The sequence below is a fragment of the Globicephala melas genome, chromosome 14, assembly GCF_963455315.2.
Source record: "Globicephala melas chromosome 14, mGloMel1.2, whole genome shotgun sequence".
Classification (NCBI taxonomy): domain Eukaryota; kingdom Metazoa; phylum Chordata; class Mammalia; order Artiodactyla; family Delphinidae; genus Globicephala; species Globicephala melas.
In genome coordinates, this window is record NC_083327.1 from 31,885,065 (window position 1) to 31,902,488 (window position 17,424).

At 38.6% G+C, this 17,424-nt stretch overlaps 1 protein-coding gene across 3 annotated transcripts in view; it reads right to left on the reverse strand.

Annotated features, from left to right (window-relative positions):
- The window catches only part of ASCC3 (activating signal cointegrator 1 complex subunit 3), a 333,519-nt gene that overhangs the window by 53,599 nt on the left and 262,496 nt on the right, over positions 1–17,424 (reverse strand). Inside the window, exon 37 of one of the 3 annotated variants that reach the window (XM_030882957.2) lies at positions 17,060–17,201. The exons of 1 other annotated variant lie outside the window; for it this stretch is intronic. In XM_030882957.2, the coding sequence (XP_030738817.1) occupies positions 17,094–17,201 (108 nt within the window). In that variant the 3' untranslated portion in view covers positions 17,060–17,093. Of the gene's footprint in view, positions 1–17,059; positions 17,205–17,424 lie in introns of those variants that run through there. One more of the 3 variants, XM_030882960.3, reaches the window with a different exon arrangement.

Here is a 17,424-nt window from a genome sequence, read left to right on the forward strand (position 1 = left end):
GGTACTGGCACAAAAACAGAAATATACATCAATGGAACAGGATAGAAAGCCCAGAGATAAACCCACACACCTATGGTCAACTAATCTATGACAAAGGAGGCAAGGATATACAATGGAGAAAAGACAGTCCCTTCAGTAAGTGGTGCTGGGAAAACTGGACAGCTACATGTAAAAGAATGAAATTAGAACACTCCCTAACACCATACACAAAAATAAACTCAAAATGGATCAGAGACCTAAATGTATGTCCGGACACTATAAAACTCTTAGAGGAAAACATAGGAAGAACACCCTTTGACATAAATCATACCAAGATCTTTTTTGATCCATCTCCTAGAGTAATGGAAATAAAAACAAAATTAAACAAATGGGATCTAATGAAACTTAAAAGCTTTTGCAAAGCAAAGGAAACTACAAACAAGACGAAAACACAACCCTCAGAATGGGAGAAAATATTGGCAAACGAATCAATGGACAAAGGATTAATCTCCAAAATATATAACTAGCTCATGCAGCTCAATATTACAAAAACAAGCAACCCAATCCAAAACTGGGCAGAAGACCTAAATAGACATTTCTCCAAAGAAGACATACAGATGGCCAAGAAGCACATGAAAAGCTGCTCAGCATTACTAATTATTAGAGAAAGGCAGATCAAAACTACAATGCGGTATCACCTCACACCAGTTAGAATGGGCATCATCAGAAAATCTACAAACAATAAATGCTGGAGAGGGTGTGGAGAAAAGGGAACCCTCTTGCACTGTTGGTAGGAATGTAAATTGATACAGCCACTATGGAGAACAGTATGGATATTCCTTAAAAAACTAAAAATAGAATTACCATATGACCCAGCAATCCCACTACTGGGCATATACCCAGAGAAAACCATAATTCAGAAAGACACATGCATTCCAATGTTTATTGCAGCACTATTTACAATAGCCAGGTCATGGAAGCAACCTAAATGCCCACCGACAGATGAATGGATAAAGAAGATGTGGTACATATATACAATGGAATATTACTCAGCCATAAAAAGGAACGAAATTGGGTCATGTGTAGAGACGTGGATGGATCTCGAGACTGTCATACAGAGTGAAGTAAGTCAGAAAGAGAAAAAGAAATATCGTATATTAACACATATATGTGGAACCTAGAAAAACGGTACAGATGAACCGGTTTGCAGAGCAGAAACTGAGACACAGATGTAGAGAACAAACGTATGGACACCAAGCGGGGAGAGTGGCGGGGTGGGGGTGGGGGTGTGATGAATTGGGCAATTGGGATTGACATGTATACACTGATGTATATAAAATGGATGACTAATAAGAACCTGCTGTCTAAAAAAATAAATAAAATTCAAAAAAAAAAAAAAGAATACCAAGATCTCTCAAATGAAGTTACCATATGTTCTTTGGGGGGGGCGAGCAATACTAAAATAAAACTCACTAAAGGATACATGCTAGGGTGAGGATAAAGTTTTCTTAGAGATCATAAGGAAACCCAGACTGTATTCTTCTTTATCCCTCCAAATATTAATAATGAAATTAAAAGTTTCTGAGTAAGTCCAATAAGGCCAGCCTTTCTGACAGTGACTAAGTGTTCTGAACCCCTACGAAATGTAAAGGTATTTAGTGTAAGGCAGTTTTGAATGTAAAACAAAAGTAAAACATAAATAATAAACCCAAACTAAAATGTAACACAAAACAAAACACCTATCTAGATCAAGATATGTTCCAATACGTATCTTATACCTTAGCTGTTCACACTAATCCTGTGATTATAAGTAGGGCAGGTCTGATTGCACATCTTTTTTTACCTGTATACGGGCCTCTCACTGTTGTGGCCTCTCCCGTTGCGGAGCACAGGCTCCAGACACGCAGGCTCAGCAGCCATGGTTCACGGGCCCAGCCGCTCTGCGGCATGTGGGATCCTCCCGGACCAGGGCGTGAACCCATGTCCCCTGCATCGGCAGGTGGACTCTCAACCACTGCGCCACCAGGGAAGCCCTGATTGCACATCTTTTAATGAATGGGGAAACTGAGGTTTAGAGAGATGAAACGACTTGCCACTTATACAAAGACTTAAACTGGCCATTGTGAGATTTGAACCCCTGTTTCCTAAATGCAAATACCATATTCACTCCCCCACACTACAGCCACCTCAGTCTATTAATGGCCATCACTCACATTTATAGGTCTTTCTCAACCTCCTCAGTTTCAGCTGATAATCATGAAAAAACTCAAAGCAAAAACAAGGGAATCTCCTCAGTATCTTACCATCTCTTACCAAACTCCTGACACCTATGCTCTAACACCGCCTAGTCTCCTGTTACAATGGCTTGTCTCTTCTTCTACCAGAAGCCATTTCTTCCACTTATGCAGTGATTCCTATTTCCCCTTCATTTTCTTAAGGATTTTTTCTTTCTTATATCATTTTTTCCCTTTCTGTAGGATCATTTCCATCAGCATATAAATATGCTATAAAATCTTAAAAAAAAAAAAGGAAATTGATTTCATATCATCTCCCCTCCCGAGCTCCAAGCAAGAATTAGCTGTATTTGCTGTCTCTGCTTTCTTAAAACTCATTCTCTCGAGTCCTCTCACATAAGGCTTTTATCTCCTGTGACTCGACTGAAATTACTCATTAAAGACATCTAGGAGGGGACCTTCAAGATGGCAGAGGAGTAAGAAGTGGAGATCACCTTCCTCCCCACAAATACATCAAAAATACATCTACATGTGGAAAAACTCCTACAGAACACCTACTGAACGCTGGCAGAAGACCTCAGACTGCCCAAAAGGCAAGAAACTCCCCACGAACCTAGGTAGGGCAAAAGAAAAAACAGAGACAAAAGAATAGGGACTGGACCTGCACCTCGGGGAAGGAACTGTGAAGGAGGAAAAGTTTCCACACACTAGGAAGGCCCTTCACTGGCGGAGATGGGGGGTGGCGGGAGGAAGCTTCGGGGCCACGGAGGAGAGCGCAGCAAAAGGGGTGCAGAGGGCAAAGCAGAGAGATCCCCGCACAGAGGATCGGTGCCGACCAGCACTCACCAGCCCGAGAGGCTTGTCTGCTCACCCGCCGGGGCGGGTGGGGGCTGGGAGCTGAGGCTCGGGCTTCGGAGGTCGGATCCCAGGGAGAGGACTGGGGTTGGCTGCGTGAACACAGCCTGAAGGGGCTAGTGCGCCACAGCTAGCCGGGAAGGAGTCCAGGAAAAAGTCTGGACCTGCCTAGGAGGCAAGAGACCATTGTTTTGGGGTGCACGAGGAGAGGGGATTGAGAGCACTGCCTAAACCAGCTCCAGAGACGGGCACGAGCCGTGGCTATCGGCGTGGACACCAGAGATGGGCATGAGATGCTAAGGCTGCTGCAGCAGCTACCAAGAAGCCTGTGTGCAAGCACAGGTCACCATCCACACCTCCCCTCCCGGGAGCCTGTGCAGCCCGCCACTGCCAAGGTCCCGGGATCCAGGGACAACTTCCCCAGGAGAACGCATGGCGCACCTCAGGCTGTTGCAATGTCACACAGGCCTCTGCCGCCACAAGCTCGCCCCGCATCCGTACCCCTCCCTCCCCCCGGCCTGAGTGAGCCAGAGCCCCCGAATCAGCTGCTTCTTTAACCCCGTCCTGTCTGAGTGAAGAACAGATGCCCTCAGGCGACCTACACGCAGAGGTAGGTCCAAATCCAAAGCTGAACCCCAGGAGCTGTGCAAACAAAGAAGAGAAAGGGAAATCCCTCCCAGCAGCCTCAGGAGCAGCGGATTAAAGCTCCACAATCAACTTGATGTACCCTGCATCTGTGGAATACCTGAATAGACAACGAATCATCCCCAAACTGAGGCAGTGGACTTTGGGAGCAACTGTAGACTTGGGGTTAGTTTCCTGCATCTAATTTGTTTCTGGTTGTATGTTTATCATAATTTAGTATTCAGTTTATTATCACTGGTAGATATGTTTATTGATTTGGTTGCTCTCTTTTATATATATATATGTATATATGTATGTATATATTGTTCCTTTTTCTCTTTTTGTGAGTGTGTATGTGTGTGCTTCTTTGTGTGATTTTGTCTCTATAGGTTTGCTTTTACCATTTGTCCTAGGGTTCTGTCTGTTTTTCTTTTTTTAGTATACTTTTTAGCACTTGTTATCATTGGTGGATTTGTTTATTGGTTTGGTTGCTCTCTTTTTTCTTTCTCTTTTTAAATTACTTTTTAAATTTTTATTTTAAATAATATTTTAATTTATTTTTTATTTTAATAACTTTATTTTATTTTATTTATTTATTTTGTTTCTCCCTTTTCTTCTGAGCTGTGTGGCTGACAGGGTCTTGGTGCTCTGGCTGGGCGTCTGGACTGAGCCTCTGAGGAGGGAGAGCTGAGTTCAGGACATTGGTCCACCAGAGACCTCCCAGCCCCATATAATATCAGTCGGTGAGAGCTCTTCCAGAGATCTCCATCTCAACGCTAAGACCCAGCTCCACTCAACGACCAGCAAGCTCCAGTGCTGGACACCCCATGCCAAACAACTAGCAAGACAGGAACACCACCCCACCCATTATCAGAGCGGCTGCCTAAAATCATAAGTTCACAGACACCCCAAAACACACCACTGGATGTAGTCCTGCCCACCAGAAAGACAAGATCCAGCCTCATCCACCAGAACACAGGCACCAGTCCCCTCCACCAGGAAGCCTACACAAGCCACTGAACCAACTTTACACGCTGCGGAAAGACACCAAAAACAATGGGAACTACGAACCTGCAGCCTGTGAAAAGGAGACCCCAAACACAGTAAGTCAAGCAAAATGAGAAGACAGAAATACACAGCAGATAAAGGAGCAAGGTAAAAACCCACCAGACCAAACAAATGAAGAGGAAATAGGCAGTCTACCTGAAAAAGAATTCAGAGTAATGATAGTCAAGATGATCCAAAATCTTGGAAATAGAATGGAGAAAATACAAGAAATATTTATCAAGGATCTAGAAGAACTAAAGAGCAAACAAACAATGATGAACAACACAATAAATTAAATTAAAAATTCTCTAGAAGGAATCAATAGCAAAATAACTGAGGCAGAAGAATGGAAAAGTGACCTGGAAGATAAAATAATGGAAATAACTATCGCACAGCAGAATAAAGAAAAAAGAATGAAAAAAATTGAGGACAGTCTCAGAGACCACTGGGACAACATTAAATGCACGAACAATCAAATTATAGGGGTCCAAAAAGATGAAGAGAACAAGAAAGGGACAGAAAATATTTGAAGAGATTATACTAGAAAACTTCCCTAATATGGGAAAGGAAATAGTCAATCAAGTCCAGGAAGCACAGAGACTCCCATACAGGAGAAATCCCAGGAGAAACACGCCGCACATATTAATCAAACTATCAAAAATTAAATACAAAGAAAAAATATTAAGAGCAGCAAGGGAAAAGCAAGACATAACATACAAGGGAACCCCCATAAGGTTAACAGGTGATCTTTCAGCAGAAAGTCTGCAAGCCAGAAGGGTGAGGCAGGACATACTTAAAATGATGAAAGGGAAAAACCTACAACCAAGATTACCCTACCCAGCAATGATCTCATTCAAATTTGACTGAGAAATTAAAATCTTTGCAGACAAGCAAAAGCTAAGAGAATTCTGCACCACCAAACCAGCTTTACAACAAATGCTGAAGGAACTTCTCTAGGCAGGAAACACAAGAGAAGGAAAAGACCTACAATAACAAACCCAAAACAATTAAGAAAATGGTAATAGGAACATACATATCCATAATCTCAAATAAACAACCTAACATTATACCTAAAGCAATTAGAGAAAGAAGAACAGAAAAACCCCAAAGTTAGCAGAAGGAAAGAAATCATAAAGATCAGATCAGAAATAAATGAAAAAGAAATGAAGGAAACAATAGCAAAGATCAATAAAACTAAAAGTTGGTTCTTTGAGAAGTTAAACAAAATTGATAAACTGTTAGCCAGACTCATCAAGAAAAAAAGGGAGAAGACTCAAATCAATAGAATTAGAAATGAAAAAGGAGAAATAACAACTGACACTGCAGAAATACAAAGGATCATGAGAGATTACTACAAGCAGCTTATGCCAATACAATGGACAACCTGGAAGAAATGGAGAAATTCTTAGAAAAGCACAACCTTCCGAGACTGAACCAGGAAGAAATAGAAAATGTGAACAGACAAATCACAAGCACTGAAATTGAAACTGTGATTTAAAATCTTCCAACAAACAAAAGCCCAGGACCAGATGGCTTCACAGGTGAATTCTATCAAACATTTAGAGAAGAGCTAACACCTATCCTTCTCAAACTTTTTCAAAATATAGCAGAGGGAGGAACACCCCCAAACTCATTCTATGAGGCCCATATCACCCTGATTCTAAAACCAGACAAATATGTCACCAAAAAAGAAAACTATAGGGAATATCACTGATGAACATAGATGCAAAAATCCTCAACAAAATACTAGAAAACAGAATCCAACAGCACATTAAAAGGATCATACACCATGATCAAGTGGGGTTTAACCCAGGAATGCAAAGATTCTTCAATATACATAAATCAATCAATGTGATAAACCATTTTAACAAATTGAAGGAGCAAAAACATATGATCATCTCAATAGATGCAGAAAAAGCTTTTGACAAAATTCAACACTCATTTATGATAAAAAACTTCCAGAAAGTAGGCACAGAGGGAACTTTCTTCAACATAATAAAGGCCATATATGACAAACCCACAGGCAACATTGTTCTCAATGGTGAAAAACTGAAACCATTTCCACTTAGATCAGGAACAAGACAAGATTGCCGACTCTCACCACTGTTATTCAACACAGTTTTGGAAGTTATAGCCACAGAAATAAGAGAAGATAAAGAAATAAAAGGAATCCAAATCAGAAAAGAGGAAGTAAAACTGTCACTGTTTGCAGATGACATGATACTCCATATAGAGAATCCTAAAGATGCTACCAGAAAACTACTAGAGCGAATCAATGAATTTGGTAAAGTAGCAGGATACAAAATGAATGCACAGAAATCCCTTGCATTCCTATACACTAATGATGAAAAATCGGAAAGAGAAATTAAGGAAACACTCCCATTTACCACTGCAACAAAATGAATAAAATACCTAGGATAAAACCTACCTAAGGAGACAAAAGACCTGTATGCAGAAAAGAATAAGACGCTGATGAACGAAATTAAAGATGATAGAAACAGATGGAGAGATATACCACGTTCTTGGATTGGAAGAATCAACATTGTGAAAATGACTATACTACCCAAAGCAATCTACAGATTCAATGCCATCCCTATCATACTATCAATGGTTTTCACAGAACTAGAACAAAAATTTCACAATTTGTATGGAAACACAAAAGTCCGCAAATAGCCAAAGCAATATTGAGAAAGAAAAACGGAGCTGGAGCAATGAGGCTCCCTGACTTCAGACTATACTACAAAGCTACAGTAATCAAGACAGTATTGTACTGGCACACAAACAGAAATATAGATCAATGGAACAGGATAGGAAGCCCAGAGATAAACCCACGCAGATATCGTCACCTAACCTTTGATAAAGGAGGCAAGTATATACAATGGAGAAAAGACAGCCTCTTCAATAAGTGGTGCTGGGAAAACTGGACAGCTTCATGTAAAAGAATGAAATTAGAACACTCCCTAACACCATACACAAAAATAAACTTAAAATGGATTAAAGACCTAAATGTAAGGCCAGACACTGTCAAACTCTTAGAGGAAAACATAGGCAGAACACTCTATAACATAAATCACAGCAAGATCCTTTTTGACCCACCTCCTAGAGAAATGGAAATAAAAGCAAAAATAAACAAATGGGACCTAATGAAACTTCAAAGCTTTTGCAAAGCAAAGGAAACCATAAAGAACATGAAAAGATAACCCCCAGAATGGGAGAAAATATTTGCAAACGAAGCAACTGACAAAGGATTAATCTCCAAAATATACAAGCAGCTCAATATCAAATCAACAAATAACCCAATCCAAAAATGGGCAGAAGACCTAAATAGACATTTCTCCAAAGAAGATATACAGATTGCCAACAAACACATGAAAGGATGCTCAACTTCACTAATCATTAGAGAAATGCAAATCAAAACCACAATGAGGTATCACCTCACACTGGTCAGAATGGCCATCATCAAAAAATCTACAAACAATAAATGCGGGAGAGGGTGTGGCGAAAAGGGAACCCTCTTGCACTGTTGGTGGCATATAAATTGATACAGCCACTATGGAGAACAGTATGGAGGTTCCTTAAAAAAGTAAAAATAGAACTACCATACGACCCAGCAATCCCACTACCAGGCATATACCCTGAGAAAACCATAATTCAAAAAGAGTGATGTACCACAATGTTCATTGCAGCGCTATTTACAATAGCTAGGACATGGAAGCAACCTAAATGTCCATTGACAGATGAATGGATAAAGAAGATGTGACACATATATACAATGGAATATTACTCAAACATAAAAAGAAACGAAATTGAGTTATTTTTAGTGAGGTGGATGGACCTAGAGTCTGTCATACAGAGTGAAGTAAATTTGAAAGACAAAAACAAATACTGTATGCTGACAGATATATATGGAATCTAGGAGAAAAAAAAAAAAAAAGGTCATGAAGAACCTAGGGGCAGGACGGGAATAAAGACGCAGACCTACTACAGAATGGAGTTGAAGACAGGGGAGCGGGAAGGGTAAGCTAGGACGAAGTGAGAGAGTGGCAGTGAGATATATACACTACCAAATGTAAAATAGATAGCTAGTGGGAAGCAGCCACATAGCACAGGGAGATCAGCTAGGGGTTTTGTGACGACCTAGAGGGGTGGGATAGGGAGGGTGGGAGGGAGATGCAAGAAGGAGGGGATATGGGGATATATGTATACGTATAGCTGATTCACTTTGTTTTACAGCAGAAACTAACACACCACTGTAAAACAATTATACTCCAATAATGGTGTCAAAAAAAAAAAAAGACATCTAGGAGCTCTATCGTATCAAGTCGAGTGATTAATCTCAGCTCTCATCCATTCTGTATCAACAGTTTTAACTCAGTTGACCACCACGCCCTTCTTGAGATTCCTTTTTCCCTTAGCTCAGATCAGTGCACTCTCCTGCAAGTTTTCTTTCTTGTTTATCATCCTTCACTCTCGGTTTTCTGCTGACTCACCTCCTCCCCCAACCCCAATAAGCTAGAGTTCCCAGAGTGCAATCTGCAGACCTCTGCTCAATACTCACTGCCCAGATGATCTCAACCCACCTCTGGACTCTGAAATTTTGAATACTATCCATGTGGCCTGTCACCAGCGGCCCCCAAAACAAACATAGACCTTGCTCTTAACTCTGCCTTCTTCACTTCAATAAATGGTTTTCTCTCTTATTGAATTGTTCCAGCCCCAAAGCTAGGCATCATCTTTATTTCTTCTGTTTACTCTGTTTACTTATAATCAATCAGCTAATTACTGTTGGTTCAACCGTCAAAACATCCCGAATGATAAATGATTTCTGCAATAATCATTTCTCTACTAAGGAGGCAGTCTTTTCGGAATTAATAATACCACATCGCTCTTTTGATCAAAATTCCTCCAACGGCTTCTCTAAACACTTTGGATAAAATCCAAACTCCTCAGCCAGGCCAAAGACGACCTTGGCCCTGCCCACCATGCCCGCTAAGTGCTTATTCCACGCTAGCCACACAGGCTTTCTTGTCGTTCCTTGAACCTCTGACAAGTACCTCCTGCTCCATGGCCTCTGCATTTGCTGTTCCCTCTGCCTAGAATTTCTCCCCTGAGGCTTCCTCATGAGTTGCTCTTTCATGTCACTCAGTTCTCTGTTCAAATATCATGTCCTCAGAAAAGCTCTCCTTAACTGTTCTGTGAAGAACAGGCCTCCCTAGTTACCTTCAGACTCCTGCCTTATTAAAAAAAAAAAAAATCTTACATACATTTGAATTTATATTACATGTTTATTTGTTAACTTGTTTGCCAACCCCATTATGAAGATAAGGTCCATGAGTACTGGAACTTCATCAGCCTAGCATGCTGCAGTGTATTACATGCCTGGAACATAGTGTGTGCTCAATAAATATTACTAAATATAAGAAGAGCTAACATTAACTAAGTACTTCAAATGAGCAAATGACCACCGCTCTGTGATTTGCCTCTATTAACTAATTTAATCTCCCCAATAAGTCTATGAGATACTTATGGTGGTAATATCACAAAAGCCATAGTTATGGAATCATTCTTTACTTGGGCTATAGGGTCTTTTCTTAAATGATTATAAAAAGAACAACTCAGAAGGATTAGTGGACGAGAAACTGTCTTGTGAGAAACTGACCAGGAGATATAAATTCCTACACAATTGAAATAACGGCTAATACATGAGGACTTGTGGTGGTCTGGTAATAACCAATGAGGTGAGAGAACAATCCACTATTTATTAAGTATAAAAAAAGGGTAATTGTACTGCTTTCATTAAACCCCCCCCAACTTATAAAAGCAGTATTATCTATAAAACAAGATTCAATAAAACAAGAAGATGGCTAACTATAATATCTTGTCCTTAAACACATATTAGGATACACTTTAACACACTTTATGATAGGGAATTTTTAAAAATTTTACCTGAAACTGTGTCAATACAGTTAAAAAATTTTTTTTTAGGGCGCATAGTGTTTCTATACATTATTACATAGAGAAAAAGTCTGGCATGTTAGTTAACCTAAAGGGCTGTATATCTCTCAGCACCAAGGAGTATTTCTATTGTTATTTTTTTTTAATTACATGTTTCCAAAACAATGTAATACTGAAGGACTCTGCTTATACCAATAGGGGGTTGGGAAGGATATTTAATTTTTCTTTTAGGATGTTTAATTTTTCTTTTGCTTTATTACACAGAAAATGATATTGAAGTAGATTTAGTTGGCTTTAAGTATTGGGAATGGTCACACTTATTTACCTACTTGGCTGCTTTGTTAAAATACAAGGCAATGTTTTGGCATTATTTCTACTGGGAAGATATTTATGACAGGAACCATGAACCTTTTGGAATACTTCTAATCACCATTATTAATTGAGGAGTGAGCTAGCATTGATTTCTGAACTGCTCCACCTGCTGGACCAATGAAACCCTAACCATAATTTTAGAGTACTTAAATTTTATTGGGATGAAATTAGAAACATTCTGAGCAGAAACCAATTTCTAGCATATGAAAATTATATTTTAAAATGTTTTATCCACTATTAAAGTTTTTACTTTCCACTTATTTTTAGTCTAAACAATGCTCTGTTTATTCAAAGTAGAATGAAGTGACAAATGGTTAGAATTTAGGGAAGAGATTTTATTCCCACAAAGATAATAATCTTCAATCTTATTTTCATTACATTTTAATTTCCCCAGTGTGATTGCATATGTACTGACAATTCTAAATAGTTATGATATCACTAAGTTAAGCAGAGAGTTACTACCAACAATAAACAAAAATATATCCAAAACCAAATTAACAATGATTTACTTTGCCAAGTCATTCATGATGGGGTTCCCTGAAAAGCAGACTACCCTGGAGTTTTACAAATATGACTTAATTTATATGCAACCACTCAAGATTTTATTTGTAATTTTAAAATGTCTAAATGGAGTCTCCTTTTGCAAATGCTTTTAACGTGACCCCCAGGAGTTTGGTGATCCAATCCTGCACGTAGGCCAGGCTGGTAACTCTGACTTTTGAGGACAGCATCAGCAACACTTCTGCCTTGAATGCCATAAGCAGGACTGAACACTTCCCGTGCAGAGGCAGAACTATATGAAGCAGCAACAGCAGAAGAGACAGATAGACTCGACATAAGCCTACTCCTTTGTTTTTATTAGGTTCTTTGGGCTCTAGGACAAATCTCCTTAAAAGATACAGGTCTATCTATTATTTCCTTGGTATTCCCCCAAGAGCAATGAGTATTGGATAGAACACTTAGCAAATCTTATAACTTAGGTTGAGAAGGTTAATGGTATATCCCTTTTACATACCATGTTTTGTAAGTTTTATTTAAATAAAAGGGCAAAATAAGATGCAAGAAGAGGAAAAAGAAAAGTACAAAATAGCAAAGGGGAAAAGAAAGAGAAGAGCATTTAAAAGGTTGCTGGGGGATATGAATTCCAATTTCAACTCTGCCCTTTGGGATCTGAGTTTTTGTATTATTTTTCCATACCGGTTTGTGTCATCTTGGGCAAAACTGGGTCTTTGTTTTTTGAAAAAATGAGAAAGTTAAACTAGGTAATAATGAAAGAAATATTAAGGATAGTCATACTTTGGTATCTAAACTTATTTCTTAATTAACAACCCTATTTAATCACCAACATTTAGAATCTCAGTAATTGACAGTTATTCTGTGGGACAGTTTAGGAAGCCAAAAGTAATTTTTTAAAAAGTATCAAAAATTTAAAACAGGACAAATTTCAGGTAATATTAAAAATACATTTTATGCTCATGAGAACACAATTAGCTTAAAAATCTTTAGAGGAATCTACTAAATCACAACAGATCTGAGAATGAAGGTTTTCACCAGGAAAATATTTCACTTTTCTCTGTGCTAAGAAAAGCTTGTAAGTGCAGAAAGCTAGGAAGAAACTAGGAAATAATGGAAAATAGGGAAGGGCTCAAGGAAAAGAGACCAAGAGAAGTAGAAAGATACTTTTTTTCGAGACATTTGCCATCTGTGCCTCTCCAAAAGATGCCAAGCAGCTCTCCAGACTGGGGGTTAGGAAGCTCTTTCTCATGAACCCTGGAAGATATCCCATTAGGTTTCCTCACTAGGATGATAAAGAGTAGCAGATGGGATCCTGCAATTGTCACGAGGTTATTTGGAAATGGAAGGCCATGAGGTTGGTGATGTTCACTGTTACTCGGTTAACCTTTCCTTCCTTTCATTTTTCCTTTAATGAACTCTTTAATTTACATGTGGGGTCCCCTACCAATGGTATTCGTATCTGGCTTGTCCTTTCTATTTATTCCATTTAAAATTTCTCTCTTAAAAAAAATTCTTGCTTATTTTTCCAAGCCTATGTTTAAGAAAGATACGTTTGTAATTTTCAACCAAGAGATTTGTGGTTGTGTGCCAAAGAGGATAAAATTCAAGCATTAAAAATGCTATATCACTGAAAATGTCGTCTATATGGGCAGAGCAAAGAAAGAACCAGTATGCTTTCAAATAAAGCAGTGCAGAAAACTGTCAAACCTGGAAATAAATAAATAAACAAACAAATTTATTTATTTGTTTATTTATTTATTTATGGCTGCGTTGGGTCTTTGTTGCTGCTCATGGGCTTTCTCTAGTCGTGGCGAGCAGGGGCTACTCTTCGTTGTGGTGCACAGGCTTTTCATTTGCCGTGGCTTCTCTTGTGGAACACGGGCTCTAGGCGCGCGGGTGAGCTCAGTAGTTGTGGCTCACAATCTCTAGAGCGCAGGCTCATTAGTTGTGGTGCACGGGCTTAGCTGCTCTGTGGCATGTGGGATCTTCCTGGACCAGGGATCGAACCTGTGTCCCTTGCATTGGCAGGCGGATTCTTAACCACTGTGCCACCAGGGAAGTCCCCAGAAATTTATTAATATATAAAAATCTAATTTTTTATGGTACTTTTCTAAATTTGGAATGGTTCTATTTTATGTTAACACACGAAACCCATACTTTTAGTCAATATCTAAGGTTTTGTGGAGAAATAAGAATTTCACAACTTTTCAAATTGGATATTTGATATATAAACTCATGTTTCTGTGTAGTGACAAGAACCTTATCAACTGAGTTTATCTTTAAAAAATCTACTGAAAATTTACAATGTTGTGTTAGTTTCAGGTGCACAGCAAAGTGATTCAGTTAGAGATATACAGATATTCATTCTTTTTAAGATTCTTTTCTCATATAGGTTATCCCAGAATATTGAGTGGAGTTCCCTGTGTTCCTTGTTGGTTATCTATCTCATATATAGTAGTGTGTGTATGTTCATCCCAAGCTCCTGATTTATCCTCACCCCACCACCATGTTTCCCCTGTGGTATCCATAAGCTTGTTTTTGATATCTGTAAGTCTGTTTCTGTTTTGTAAATAAGTTCATTTGTTTCATTTAGAGACAAAATACATTTGGGGCATATTTTGCTTTCTTTCAAAGCTATTAATACTACAGTAAGCATATTACGAAAAATTCACTCAAATAAATTTCCCCAACTTTGAAATCTTTTTATTTCTATTACTCTTAGGCTACCTTCTAAAAGTCCACTGAACATATCAAATCATAATCCTTGTTTGTCACGATGACTGGCACCTTCTACTCTAGACTTGGCTTTCAGTGCCAACATCATTAAGAGATTCTTCAAATTACTTTTTAAATATCCTTTTCCCTCAGGATTTTCACTTATATCTAATTAGACTACTTACTCCATGCCATGTAATCCCTGTTGCCAAAACTGCTAAATGCTTCAATAAGTAGGAGGAGGGCATCAATGGAGCAAGACAGATGTAATGTCACTGGTTAACAATAGAAGTGTGAAGCAGCTGCCTTAATTATGAAGCTTACTAATTCATGGTGTTGAGAAAAAACTTGGCAAGAGTTCTTATAAAATATCTAACCTTTTCAAATAGCAAGATATTGCTTAAAACTTAAAATCTATGTTTTCCATAAGGAAGGTTGAAATAACTATTTTGCCAGTAATTAACATGTGTATTTAAAACCTGTAATTCTAAGTCACAAGGTCACACATAATTTTAAAAGCAACTCTGTTTCTTAACTGACTTTTAAAAAGTATATACCATTACATTTCAATACTTAAAAAATTTTTTACATTTGGAATTAAATCATAGGATAAGGATAAATATGTCTAGGAGAGGAAGTAAGGAATAGGGAAGAGTTCTAAAGAGCTACTTTGTATGGAACCTGGGAAAACTTAAATAACCTCATCAAACCTCAGTTTCATTTTCTATATATTAACATTTACCATGTTGTTTGAGGATTATAAATAATGTATATTAAGTGCCTGGCATGTAGTAGGTGCTCCATAAAAGGTAGTTATTATTACTTTTTAATGAATATATTGAAAATTCTAGATTTAAATAAATGGGTTGCTGTCATAGAATAAGTGAAGAGAAATAGTTTTAAAAAAATCTTCAGTCTTACACCTAGAATAGAGTACTTTACTATCATTTAAAGACAATGACATCTAAAAATGTAAGCTAGAAACAGCTCAGTTTCTTAAGAAGAAGATGAGTAAGTGAAAACAGAAATCTGAAAAGAGGTGTTAGCAGAGAAAAAAAATTAGTGGAAGTGTGTTTTCTTTTTTGGTGTTGACTGAAATAAAGATTTACATATAATGGAATAGTGATCAACAGGAATTAGTTCCTGAAAGTATAATAGACTGTCACATTTAGAAAATCAAATAACACCCCCCACTCCCTATATTCTGAAGGATAAAATATATTCCAAGTATCATCTGAAAAAAAAAAATGGTTCTGATGAACCTAGGGGCAGGACAGGAACAAAGACGCAGAAGTAGAGAATGGATTTGACACGGGGAGGGGGAAGGGTAAACTGGGACAAAGTGAGAGAGTGACATGGACATATACACACTACCAAATGTAAAACAGATAGCTAGTGGGAAGCAGCCACATGGCACAGGGAGATCAGCTCAGTGCTTTGTGACCACCTAGAGGGGTGGGATAGGGAGGGTGGGAGGGAGGGAGACGCAAGAGGGAGGGGATATGGGGATATATATATACATATAGCTGATTCACTTTGTTATACAGCAGAAACTAACACAACGTTGTAAAGCAATTATACTCCAATAGAGATGTTTAAAAAAAAATATTCCAAGTATCTAGTGGACCAAGAGAAAAATACCATACAGATGACACACTTTCATCTAATCCTCATTCCTGTCTCCTTGGTCTGTAACAGAATAATCAGCATCTGCCACACCAAATATGACATGCACAATTCATTAGTAGTTTTATCATTCATAAATTCTTTCTAGCCCTTTTTTAATCTATATATTTTTGGCCTACATTATATTCATCAAGTGAAGTAATAAATTCTCTGACTTTATTACTTGCAGGATCAGATGGAACTTCCTATTAATTAAAAAGGTTACTTGTGTTCATGATCTAAAGAGGGCCTCCATTCATAAGGTCCATGATTTTAATATCTGTTACCTGATTCATATCCTCTGCCTCTGCAGACTGCAATGCCCCAATCACATACCTCCCATCATATGAGCGGTTCCCTTGGGCCCATTCAAACTTTCCCATGATGTTCTTTTGATGTGGGGTCAGCAGAAATGTATATAGCAAACCTCGTGCACAGGGAAGATTAACACGAAGGAAGAATACTATATCCTGTTCTGTTTTTAGAGACTCTTTTTTTTTCCGATACGCAGGCCTCTCACTGTTGTGACCTCTCCTGTTGTGGAGCACAGGCTCTGGACGCGCAGCCTCAGCGGCCATGGCTCACGGGCCCAGCTGCTCCACGGCATGTGGGATCTTCCCGGACCGGGGCATGAACCCATGTCCCCTGCATCGGCAGGCGGACTCTCAACCACTGCGCCACCAGGGAAGCCCTAGAGGCTCTTTTTGATGGTGGGCAACATTCTGCTATGCTTCTTGGAGCGTCACACTGTGCTGATGACCTAGGTCAGGAGCAACACCCAAGTCTTTCATAGTTTATTACCATGGCCCATAGATTATCTGTGCATTAACACAGACACAGACACACAGACACACACACACACAGTTTGCCACTAATGTTCACTATTCTATCTCCTGCCCCTAGAATGAGCCTTACACATTGTAGGCACAAAGTAAATATTTTTTGGATGAATCAATATATAGTCTGTGTGTAGAAATGTGACTGATGGAATTTAATATGGACACATGTAGAATAACATATTAAGGATAAAACATCTAAATTATACATACTTCATCATATGCTTAAGATATTTCTTAAGACAACTCCATTTAGCTTACCTCCTTACTATTTGGAAGAGTTCAGTTTTCACCTTTATATTAAACTCAGAAATTTCCTGTTGCCTCCATCCTTTGTCAAAAGGGTGATACTGTCAATATAATAAATACTATTCTGCAAAATACCAGGCTGACCCCAACAAGCCTACTGACAGAGGAAAAGAACAAAAAGGATAGAATTCAAAAGTTAGGGTATACATGTACCTAATGTATGGAAATTTTTTTTAACCAAACCTGACAACCTTCTGCTACGGAACACTGTGGAAGAGGGAAGACTGAAGGGCCAAAAACACTGTGAAAGGAAGCATACCATGAAATGACCTGATTATATGGCTTTCTCTTTTTAGTTTCGAAAAAAAAACTAAAGG